Consider the following 13,350-nt stretch of genomic DNA (forward strand, 5'->3'; position numbering starts at 1 on the left):
AGTTTGATAATTAATTTATATATATTTTTTTTAATAAAACTTCGGTATTATCCGAAGGAGAGTCAGCGAGCTCATCCGAGGTAGGCGCTGCGTACTCCTGTACGCCCCACGTACCCGAGAAACTTGGCCTCAAACCGGCCACGTCGCCCCATGCGAGGCACCCGACCCGACCCGTCCCATCCGACCCGACTGCCTGAGCCGTCCCATCCGAGGCCGAGGCAGTCGAGGCTTCGGTCATGCATGACGTACGCGTACGCGCTGCGTACGAGCGTACGCCCCGCGTACGTGGCCTCTCAGGCCCCCCTATAAATAGCATGCGAGGGTTCCCGGGAAAATGGCCCATTCTCTCTCCTTTTTCTTGCGTTTTACCTCGTTTTCCGTGCTCGCACTACCCCGAAGCCTTGGTCATTTTGTGCAAGTCCCGAAGGTCGATTTTTCTCCCGAGGAATCCCGAGATTTCCGAGGAAAATCCATTTCCCGAGACAAAACTCTGCCCGGTTTTCCATCTTGCTATCTTCAAACTTTCAAGTGAGTTCATACCCCTTTCAAACACACTTTAAATACATTTTAAATGCTTTTATACTCTTTTAGGGGGGGGGGGGGAATACAAGTAAACATACGGTTATTATCGTGTATTTTATAAAGTTTCACTTCACTTGTTTTATCGAATAAATCACTTGGAACTCATTACTATTATGGAAAACTCTTGTCATACTTTGTGTGCATTAGACATTATACAAAGTATATAATGATTTCAAAGTAACTTTCATTGTTAAGTCGTTTATACATTCTAAAAACTTATGATTTTGCTTTGTCAAACATTTTGAAAAAGGATAAACTTTGCATAGAAAACTATCACTTTAATACGGGCTTAGTTGAGAATCCATGAGACGTGTATATCTTCAAACGTTACTTTTCTTTATTAGAAAGTAATGCTGCAAGTCCTGTCTATAACCAGAGTCTCCCGTTCGGAGAACGTGTCAAATGTGTATAGATCTATACGGGAAGTCATGATCCCGCGCCCTGACTGTTAGCTACAGTCCGTCTTTTGGGGTGACAGTTGTCATAACGCTGCGACGCCCGAAGAACGTCGTTACAGGCATATTATGTTTAGTATGGTTATAAAACTCATCGGATATACAATTATTATGGTATTATGCTTTTATGAACGAGTAGCTATTAAAACTATTCTTCATCTAATAAATGCGATCTTCGTATAATTTTACTATATAAAACTATGACACAACTTTTGAGAACGTCGGTTTCTTGCGGATTTCGGTCTTAGAGACTGCCAATTATATTAGGAAAATAAGGGTTTCTCCTGCATACAAACCAAACAACTAATAGGAAAATAAGGGATTTTCCTAGTGCAATTATTTACAACTTATAACACGAACATTTATATGCATTTCATACTTTTATAAAAAAATAAGGGTTTTCTTGGAAAACACAACAATTCGTATCTCAACCATTAGGGAAAATATGGGATTTTCTGGATCTAATACATTCACTTTCAACACAACAAATCACAACTCTTTACATTTGAAATGCTGCGTTTTCTGGAAAATATACACCCATTTTGGAATGGCATCCAATTTTTCTAAACTACTTATGAACTCACCAACTTAATTGTTGACACTTTTTCTTTGAAATAACTTGTATTCTCAGGGAACCGCTAAGCAGGTTTGGGAATCAACTTTTGGGATTAACGCGCTGGCGTTAATTACTTCTTTTGAATGATGTTTATGTACTTATCTTTTGAACATGTAATGAATACAATTATGTAAACATCTTGGAAACTTTAATATATATATATGGTGGTGTGTACTTTCCTTTCTATGAACTGTTATGATACTGAATATGACGTCCTCCGCCCCCGAACGTTTCCGCCGTTCTGGTTTGGGGGTGTGACAGTAGTTGATCCCAAGAGTTATGTTATGTCACACCCAAAGACCGAGAACGGCGGAATACGTTCTGAGGTGGAGGACATCATGTCAAGTATCACAACAATGTATAGTAGTAAACAAGCAACAACATCATCCATTGCATTAATAGTATAATTTTTATTACAAGTGTGTTCTTTCATAGCATAAACAACATAATGAATACTTAAAATAAAAGACGAGTCTTGACTGCTCCGTCTTCTCTAAACCTTGCATCGGTACCTGTCTATTTGTAACATGAGAATACAAGTTATTTTGAAAGCGAGTATCAACAATAAAGTTGGTGAATTCATAAGTATTTTAATGTCATTTCTTGTGAATAGTTGTTATGAAAGATTCGTAAAGTTTGAGAAAGGCGCTTTGTATAGGTGTGAAAAACCCTAGAAAACCCCATATTTCCTACTAGTGTAAAAAAAATAGTCTTCTACCAAGACTCGAGTGTTTTGAAAACATGAATCTCTACTTAAGTGAAAGTTTACATTGTACAACTATTATTATTCAAATATAATCTACCTCATCGATTAGGTGAAAGTGACACACAGTAAAGGTAATAAAGAAAAATAATATAATAACCGATAGTGTATCCTTTTGCATCAGGATATTCACGGCGTGGAAACTCACCGAACAGTACACTTGTATCTATGTGAATATGACACACAGTAAGGGTAATGGTATCCTTGGTGCGGAATGGTAAGTCGCGTAGTGTATATAATAGTGACTACCCATACAATATATAATAGTATCTAAGCATATAGAATCTATGTAATCGTATCTATGTACAAGTATCCATGTAATAGTATCTCTACATACAACATAATAGTATTTCTATATACAGCATATAGGTAATCGTGTCTAGGTAAAGGTATCCATGTAATAGTATGTCTACAAATAGCATAATAGTATTTCTATATACAACCTATAGGTAATCGTGTCTAGGTAAAGGTATCCATGTAATAGTATCTCTACAAACAACATGTATTCATATAGACTAATGAATGAACTGACTCTAGTGTGATTCCTTGTACTAGGAATGGCAAGTAGTATCTCCTAACTATACCTATTATAGTTACTAGTAATGTACGAGTATAATCGGAAGTATACCTTTGCTACCCAAATGTATTAAACTAACTAGGGGGACTTTTATGACTATATACCTATACATGATATATAACTAATAGTTAAACAAATTTTTTGACGGATAACCGAAACCTTAAACCACATCCCAACAAGGAAAAGGAATTTCAACAAGATAGCCTTCCTAAGTCCTTTAAACATTACTTATATAACTATACATATACAGTCGTGCATATAACAACATAAATATATAAAAGAAGTTTTTGTAAAACCTTTGAAAAGTTTAAGAACTAAGAAAAGATGACTTGATATCAGTTTATAAAATGATTTGAAAAAGGTTTGATAAGAATGTTTAAGTGAAAAACCTTTGTTTGAAACACTGCTGTAACCGGTTTTGAAGGAAAACATACAGCACGGAAGACAGTTTTAGAAAAAGATTTAAACAAGTAAAAACGTTTAAAAAAACATATGAAGTAATATATTTGGTAAAACAGATGAAAGTGTAATAAATCCTTTTGCATGCGGGTTATTAATCACGTATGATTGATATGATAACTAGCATGATTCAACTTGTATTCCCCCCATAAAAGCATTTATAAACATTTAAAAGGTTAATTAAGGGGTATGAACTCACCTGTAGCGAGTGGATTGGATGGAGATGTTGGGTAGGATGCTAGGTGTCAAGTGAGGACTTGAACACACACACGGACCCTATGAAACCTGTAGTAACACATAATGGTGTCTAAGTAGTCATTTAATCACCAATTAAGTAAGTAAATATCCTCTAATGCATGAAAACACCTTGATTCAAGTGCTATAAGTGCTAAGGGTTGCATCTAAGGCGTGTATGGTTTCACTATGGAGTTTACACTTCAATTGGTCACCCCTAAGGGTGTTTACGGTTGGAGGACCATTTCCCCCATGAGTTTACGGCCGTAAACTCATGGGGATGGTGTGTTTGTGTGTTTTAAAGTCTCATGTTTCACAAGGATGTGTCCTAGGGTTGATTCAAGGGCTTAGGAAGTGGTTAGGGATCGAAATGGCATACTTTTTGGTGTTTACGGTTTATGGACAAACCTTGAGTAGTTTACGGTCGTAAACACTAGGGTTTATGGCCGTAAACCCAAGTATGCTTCAACCTTTTCGTTTTTTGTGGTTCCTAGTTCGTTCATGCAAGTTCCTAGTCCATAAGTCATGCTAGAAAGGGAGTTTGGGGCATCAAAACACCCTTTAGGGGTGTTTATGGTTTTGGGATATCCCCTAACCGTAAACACTTGTTCTTCGATGATTTTGATGTTTAATCCATGGTCTTCTAAGCACACTAAGTAAACAACTAGATAGGAAGAGTATACTTACTTCTATGAAGCTTGTAGGAGTGTTTAGGACCCAAGAACACTAGTGTGTGTTCTTGGTGTTCTTGGTGTTTTGAAGAATGCTTGAATATCTATGTAAAAATCGAGAATTCATGGATGAAAAGATGTATAAACACTAGATTAAGTGTGGTAAGAAAGAATCTAGGCAAGAAAACTTACACTTTTGACGGATTTGGAAGAATGGACGTATGATACTTGAGAGAAAAGTCTGTTTGTTTTTGAGGTGGAAAGTGAGAAGTGAGTAAAAATGGTGTAAACTCATGCTATATGCATGAGTCCTTGGGGAAGAGGTGTTTACGGCCCAAACACCAATTGTTTGGCCGTAAACTCCTAGATAATATGTTGGTTGCTCGATTTATTACACCTTACTAATAACGACACTTTATTTTATTAAATTGTTTGACGAAAAATAAAATAAATTACCAAAGGGGATTAAATCCGACCAAAAATGTACGAAAATGTTTTTGACTATTATTTGAAGTGTTTGACTGAAGGAATTTTACAGTTGAAAATTTCGGGTTGTCACATCATCCCCCCGTTAGAGGGAATTTCGTCCCGAAATTAGAATTTAGTTAAAGGAGTAGGTATGAAAAATCGAGACAAGAAGTGGGGATACTTCTTAATTGATTGATTCTCGCGCTCTGAAGTGAATCCAGGTCCTTGGTTGGCATTCTAGCGAACCTTCACCAATGGGAAGCGGCGTTGCTTCGTCCGTTTGACTACTCGGTCCATGGTCACTACGGTTCTTCCATTAAGGTGAGGCTCTTGTGGAACTCAATCTCGTCAAGTAGAATTACAAGAGTCTCGTCGGATAGATACTTATATCACTAAGCTCGCGGGGTAGATTGAGTTTGTGAGTTACAAGGTTGATTCTGGCAAGAATCTCGGGGGTCCTAACTACCTTGGGTTTTAGATTTTCACGCTTTCCGAAGCGTATTAAGCTTTCCCAGAGTGAGACATCCAAAGGAATTTGGTTTTCTCACCTGGAGTTTTAAAGGTTTCTCCCTTCTTCTTCTCTTTCCAGCCACGGGTTGCTCCCTTCAGGGTCAAAGTCGTAAGTGGTTTCGTAATTTGCGAGAATTTCTAAATGAACTAAGACGGTAGCTTAGCGAGACTTAGAATTTGATGAATTCCAGTCGGCGTCTTCGGTGCTAATAAATTTTCAACGGTTTTGATTGAGTTGAAAGGGTCCTCAAGAATTCCCACATCATTAATAGTGTGTCTTAGGGATTAGAATCTTCAATTCTAAAACTTGTATTTAGAGGACTTCGGGTAAGGCTTCTCTGCTCGTATTGTCTCCATAGTTTGTTGCAGCCACTTTTTATGGTTTCCTTCTTACTACGAGGGTAGATAAGCAAGTCATTTACAAGGACAATGACGAACTGATCCACGTAAGGATGGTGTACCCTATTCATTAAGTTCATAAATATTACGGGCGTATTGGTCCTATCTGAGGGGTATCACTACGGTCTCACGGCGTCTGCATCGAGTTTGGAAGACTGTCCTCTGGACATCCTTCTCTAACACTCGCAACTGGTGATATTCGGATCTCAGGCCCATTTATGGAGGGTATATCGTTCCTTGCGGTTGATCGGCCTATTCATCTATGCGAGGCAGATAGTAATAGTTCCTACCGGAGATATTGTCGAGCTCTCTGAAGTCGATGGACCTACGAAGCAATTTGTCTTCCTCCTTGAAGAACAAGACCGGAGTTCTCCATGGTGAGGAGCTGTGTCTTTCAATTCCATTGTTGAGTAGTTCGTTAGGTTTGACTTGATAGTTCTTGCAGCTCGAGGGGGGGGGGGGGGGGCTTAGAATGTAGAGCGATCTAATTACGGGAGTCGTATTGGGTTCTATGTTCGTTCGCATGAAGATGCGATTACTCGTAGTCTTGGGCAGTCTCCGTCCTAAAATTCATATTAACGCTTGTATCTTGTGTATTAATTTTTGGTAAACATTATAGAGAAATACACATAGCAACAAGAATCTCAAATTACTTAACTATAGAACTCACGTGCAACTAATTTATTTACTAAGTCAAAGTATAATAAACATCTATAAACTTTATGGACTAAGTCGAGAATAATAAATACTAAGTTATAAAATTTCAAGAAGTAATGTTTTATTTATGCTACATTCTTACTTTGGCATTTGTGCATGCTACAAGCCACAAGAACACTATTGTACACACATTATACCATTAATGTGAAATTTTGTTCATATTTACTTGGCACCGGCACATTTGACGTGCACTCGGTATGCAACTTATATATGAGTATTTCGTTTAGCTTTTACTTTTTACATGAAAAAATCTTTTACTAAATATTATAGTTTTATACCCATACCCATTAAATAATAAGTTGGTCAAATTATACTATATTTAACATTTATCAATTTTAGTGGTTAAAGTATAATTTTTTTTTTCTAAATTAATATATTGAGTGCGTTAGAAGATTAATATAATCATATATATCTTTTTATCATGATTTAAAATTTAATTTTTTTTCAAGTAATTATATCCAACAAGTTAATTTTTCGACTTTCAGATAATGAAATTTTCGTCAGTGGTATATGGTAATAGACCAACTAATGAAGCGAAATGGAAAATATGTGAAACATGTTGTAGATGTATACAAGGTTAAAACTTAAATAAATAAATAAATAAAAACTGAATCTACTCCTATTAGGATTTGGTCTCAAACATATAGGTTATGGGTCCACCATGCTTGTGCTGTGTCACTCTGATTTTTGTTAAATTTAGCACAACAATATTATAGACTAGTGGGTAGTTGCTCAATATTGAAATTTGAATTTGACTTTGTATACCAACATGATATAAATGAACATATTACGGAAATAAATATAATAATAATATACTATAATCTCTTTTTTTCTTTAAAAAAAACTCTAATCAACCAAGGATTTAATTTAGGGTGTATTTATATACTTGTTTTTATTGTAAATTATAATTGTGAATTTTAAAAGGTTGACTCTTTTATTATTTAAATTCAAATAATTTTTTATTTTTATTTTTTTTATAAATCTAAGTTAACGATACTAACAATAAAAAAGATGAGTTTGATTTATGTATTAATCTGTTTAAAGTTAACCGAACTTGTTATACCTTCAAATTAGGGTTTTGTTCAGAAGAACAAATGAGAAACTTTTATGAATTTCCAACATTTTCTTCTTGTTCGTAACCTTGAATTTAAGGTTGTATTGGTTAGTTTTGTGTATTAACATATTTTCTATATTACAATAATCTATAAAACATAGGTATGTATTCCATTAGTTGCAAATATTATATGTACATGAAGAAGCAATTCAAAACTGATGATCATATTCAAAACTTATACATGTTCAAAATGGTGCATAGATTCAAATTTTAGTATTCGTTTCGGACTATTACTCATTTCGGATATGTAGGTTTTGGGGCCAATTATTTTAGGTATCGTCTATGTTGTTTATAACATCAAGCCCGACATAGTGAAAGTAGAAGAGCTCTTGTCACACATCTTAGTTGAGGCAATCGATATCAAGCATAAGAGATATGTGGGATTTGATGTTAGTGATACTGAAACCTTGTTAGGTAAAGGTGTCGTACAATCGAATATTGTTTAGGACCTCGTACAATCAATATTGATCAAAGTAATATAAATGTCAATCAGTCAATATGGATCAAACTCGCGAGAATACTATGTTGTAGAAGAAAGACAAAAAAAATTTCAATCATCATATATAAATCGTATATACTATTATATTCTATCTCAGTCTCATTGATTTATTGCAAGTTGTATCTTATTCATATTAAACAACATAAAATTATATCAACTTATTCACCTCCTTTAATATTAATTGGATAACTAGCTATAATCTTGGTATTTGGTTAATCGTCATCTATATCTTCAATTTTGTAAATCCAACTATAGTAGTTCCCTGATTGTTGAATATGTGGTGATGGTTCTGTAGGAGGAGTATATTTGAATGAAGATACAGAAGTAAAAGTACTTGATTGGTTGATCCTACTATAGTCACTCTCCACATTTTGTAACCCATCAACATTATCATATGCAGTTGGCAATGATCTAGCCACACTACCAAGATCAAACGTACTTTGATTAGGGTTTTGTTGTCTACGAAGAGTAGATGGTTCATCTTCATGGAAAATTTCTTGTAATATAAAGACTTGTTTTCTTGGAAATGCACGCTCAAGAGCCAATTTGATTTCGTCAACAGATTGAGAAGTACTTCTGATGGTGACTTCACCATTGTTAGGATTCAATGATACTAGTGTAACATCATCAACCTTAAAAAGTGTCTTTCTAACTTTTCGTATGCTTTTTTCACAGTTATGGAACGGAACAATTTGAAAAGTTAATGTAACTGGAGTCATCATGTTTGATGTTCGCTGAAAATGTTACACAAACAATTAAAACATACATATTATTCTTACTAACCAAACAATTAAAAACAGAGTTAATTCTTTTTAGTTCTAAAACAAAGTTGAATAGACATTAATCAAATTCTTTTTAAACATCTCAAAGTCTGAAACAAAGAAAAAACCAAGGGTTTTATTAAACGTAGAATATAATATTCCATATACCCCTAGGTTCAAGAAATGAAATAAGAAAAATAAAACTAAATTAATTAGTTAAAAAGCATTACTTACAACTTTCTCTTTTGTAATTGGTGGCAGCCTCACTTTTGTTCCGAAGGTAGTTAGATTTATTCACACAAGAGTGTTATATATATACAAGTAAATTTAGTTTGTGTTTTCAATTGGATATATTGCATTTTAAAAAGGAAATATATTGGTATTAACAAATCATTTATTGAAATATTTGTTTTCATTATATGTAATATTTGGTTTTCATATTGTTTTCAATTTATGTAGCATCTATAAAATCAAACAAAAATTTAATGTTTTTTTAATAAAAGAACAATGTATTTAAAACTTAAAATGTCATGTGAAACTAGGGAAAAAAAATAAAACATAAGAATATAAAACTATTGTTGCCTTTTTTTTTAACAAATTTCAATTTTTGATTAAATTATGTTCGATATGAAACTTTGTTCTTATTATATCTAGTTATCTACTATCCAATTATCCAACACTTTTATAGTTGATCTGGTTTTTTTCTTCAAAGAAAGTGGGAAAATTTTCTTCAACAAGCTATTGGGAATATGTGTGGGCGGGTGGTGTTCCTTTAAGACATGGGTCGGATATTGAGACTTTGTAGCACCTATTTTGTTTACGTATCATATGGATTCTACTACTTTGAGGAATATTAGACAACTTAAAAGTTAATATACATTAGGAAGCCAATATATGAAAATGACTTGCAAAGACAATGTTTTGTTGTAGTAATCTAAACTACCATCTGGATCGTTTAGGCTATTAGGAGTAGGTTGTGATTGGTGCCGTCGTTGGGGAGTGAAGCAGGTGAAAACCACCCCCAACTTGGTAGGTGCATGACCATGACTTGGCATGATGTTCGAAAGGAATGTGTATCCTAATGAACACTACAGAATGACAAGATGGAGGCTACGACGTGGTGGCTGCTACAGCCTAAACCCATGATTTTTAGGGTTTTCCTATATTTAAAGACATTAACTCTAATATTAGGGCATCATCAGCCTCCATCCTTCCTTTCGAAAACATGGCCTCTTCTTTTGTCTTTCGAGCGCTTTGATGGTGTTTTGGTCACTTTAAGGTTAAAAGAGGGCTTTGTTGAACCAAGGATCAACTAGTAAACTCATCTCCATCTCTTGGCGCATCTTCTGGACTTTTGTAAGCCTCCAGGTTCTCAGTTTTTTGGTTCATCCTTGGTAGATCTAGATTTTGAGCTCTTGTCCTTCATGATATGTTAATACGATTTGGATATTTCTCATTCACGAAACCTAGTGGCTGTTCCACGTAGACTCTTTCTTCTAATTCACCATTCAGAAATGCACACTTGATGTCCATTTGATAGAGTTCAAAATTTTTGTGCGATGCATAGGCAAGGAAAATACGAATAGATTCCATCCTTGCAACTGGTGCGAATGTTTCTTTGTAGTCTATACCTTCCTCTTGACAATACCCTTTAATGACCAACTGTGCTTTGTTCCTAATCACATTGCCTTCCTTGTCAAGCTTATTTCGGAATACCCATTTAAATCCGACCACAGATGCATCATTTGAAGTTGGAATTAATCTTCATACTTTGTTACATTCAAACTCATTAAACTCTTCCTGTGTAGCATTCACCCAATCAGAATGATCAAGAGCAATCTTCACAGTTTTAGGCTCAATTTTGGAGATGAATGAATTAAACATGCAAATTTCCATTTAATGCAACTTGATTCCCTTTTTTTAGCTCTAGTGAGAACTCCAGAAGTTGCTGCTCCGATAACTTGAGACTTCGGATGATATTTGGTCCATTTAGCCAATGGAGGGCAATTCGGATCATAGGTTGGGTCCAATTATGCATTCATGTCTTCAAATTTTGATTGAATGTCTGAGTCATTATTTTCATTCTCATTCTCCCCACTGGAAATTTGCATGTGACTCAATGTTCGGAATCAAATTCTCCCCTTGGATTGGAATGTCAGTGTTAACTTTGGGATTTGAATTCTTCCCTTGAATATGTCAATTGGATGTGGAGGTTGAAGTAGAACCCTCCCCCTGAACAGGTGCATTTGTAGCTTGTGGTGAAGGCGGAATTTCAGATTCCTTCAGAATAGGTGACTCATTTTCAAGATCTTTAGCAGAATCATCGATGATCTTCTTCAACGCATCTTCCTTATTATCTAGGGCATTAGATTCGGAGGAAATAGCCTTTTCTGGCTCATCAAACAAATTCATGAATTCCTCATAAAGATTTGAGAGAGAAATCATCATCAGATTTGTTGAAGGAAAGATTTCCTCAGCTTGACAATCAGTCTTCTGATACTTCCTAAGAGAGTTATCGTCTAACGTGACATAATAGGTTTCTTCTATCCTTTTGGATTTCTTGTTTAGAACCCTATATGCTTTAGGGTACCCCAGAAAGATTCCTTCAACAACATTTACATCGAATTAGTTATGTTGTTATTTTGAATTAAATACGAAGCACCTGGAACCAAAAACATGAAAGAACTTAATGTTAGGTTTTCGATTATTTAGAATCTCATAAGGAGTGATAAGAAATCTCTTGTTAATTAGAGAGAGATTCTAAGTGAAACAGGAAATTCCGATAACATCAGACCATAAATATAATGGACAGTTCACAAATGATAACATAGTCCTTGTAGCTTCGCAAAGAGATCGGTTTCATCTTTCAATGACACCATTCTGCTAAGGAGTGTAAGGAGCAGAAAAGTTGTAAGAGACACCTCTTTCAGTTAAGAATTCTTCAAACACTTCGTTTTTTGAATCCTAAACCATTATCATTGTGTACGTTCAGAACGGGCTTTGCAATTTGAGCTCAATCTTCTTAATGAAGTCCTTAATTCTCGAAGTTGCATCTGATTTCTATCTAAGAAAATAAACCCAAGTAAATCTAGAAAAATCATCAACTATCACTAGAATGTACTTATTACCACAAATGCTCTCTATGGCGGATTGGCCACAAAAATCAATGTGTAAAAGTTCTAGTGGCTTGATTACTTTGGTGTTTACAATAGTTGAGCGACTTTTGCAACCTTGCTTTCCTAGTTCGCATGCAGCATATATGTTCCTTCTCAAACTTTAGAAGAGGTAAACCCCACACAAGATCACTAAGTACAATTTATTGATATCCATGAAATTCAAGTGAGAGTGCCTTCGGTGCCAAAGCCAACTGTCATCCGGAGATGCTTTCATAAGAAGGCAAATGGTTGGCTTCCATTTGATCGGATTCAGATTCAATGGGTACATTTTGCCTTTTCTTTTGGATTTCATGATCACTTCCTTTGTTTTCTTCTTAATGATTTCTAATCCTTCATCATAGAATGATAATTTCAGCCCCGTACCTACAACCAGCTGAGAAACACTTATCAGGTTATGCTAAAGGCCTTCCACATATGCTACCTTTTGAATGGACTTTGATCTCTCCCGTGGCATTATTTCCAAACTTCACTCTGCCTCCGTCCTTCGGTAATTAGAATTCCTTCAGTTCTTCTCTCCTTCCAGTTATGTGACGCAAACAACTACTGTAATATACCATTATGAGTCATACTGTTCATCACAAATCACCTACAAAATTCAAGGAGATTTAGGAACCTAAATTATTTTTGCTCCTCGTGAGGTTTCCTTAAAAACGGGAATAGTTATAGCTACATCAACCAAATAAGATCTCTTTACCAAAGTGGAATTCTCTCCTTTTGTGATTTTTAAAACAACAATCCTATTATCTTTGCGATTCTTTTCTTTAAAAGGATTTTATCTTTGTTTAAATTCTATTTGTTACCTGGCTACGTTTTCCGTAAACTTCTTTTCCTCCTTTTTCAAATTTGCTTCGGATTCCTTGAAGGAAAATTCAGGTTCTGAAACAACTTTTCCTTTGCCCTTAACATCTTTCGATGTGTTGACAAATTTAGAAACAATTGTTTTTGGAGAAAAATTAGGTTTTGTCTTTTCCAAAGGTTTCGCTTGTTTTGAAAATGATGGTTTCGGAAAACTTGTGGTTTTAAAACTTGTGGAGTTGAATACTATGGCTTTGAAAACGAATTAGGTTTTGAATTTTAAGAGAATTTCGCATTTTGATTTGCGGATCTTACTGGGTTAACAAAATTGGAATTTTTAGATTTTCATAATCGCTTTCTTTCTTTTAAGTTTTTCTAATATCTAGCATACAATTGACGTTTCTTAGCAATTAATTCCTCAACTTACTTATGAATGTTAGCTCTAGGTTTCTCTTTTCTAATAGGTATGCCAGTTTGTTCGGAAGATGTTTCACTTGGGACATTTTTGGTGCCACTCGGACTAGCTTTATCATTACAAGGGTTAACACGGTTCA

The 13,350-nt window shown here is 35.0% G+C and overlaps 1 protein-coding gene across 1 annotated transcript; it reads right to left on the reverse strand.

Annotated features, from left to right (window-relative positions):
* Positions 1-8,236: 8,236 nt before the first annotated feature.
* Positions 8,237-9,093, reverse strand: LOC145047483 (uncharacterized). The gene is made up of 2 exons (XM_078995756.1): positions 9,060-9,093; positions 8,237-8,798 (listed from the first exon to the last, which is right to left on the reverse strand). Exon 2 carries the CDS (start codon positions 8,784-8,786, stop codon positions 8,277-8,279), a length of 510 nt encoding a protein of 169 aa, XP_078851882.1. The 5' UTR covers positions 8,787-8,798; positions 9,060-9,093; the 3' UTR covers positions 8,237-8,276.
* Between the last annotated feature and the right edge of the window lie 4,257 nt (positions 9,094-13,350).

Source organism: Lactuca saligna, chromosome 5, assembly GCF_052625555.1.
Source record: "Lactuca saligna cultivar CGN05327 chromosome 5, ASM5262555v1, whole genome shotgun sequence".
Classification (NCBI taxonomy): Eukaryota; Viridiplantae; Streptophyta; class Magnoliopsida; order Asterales; family Asteraceae; genus Lactuca; species Lactuca saligna.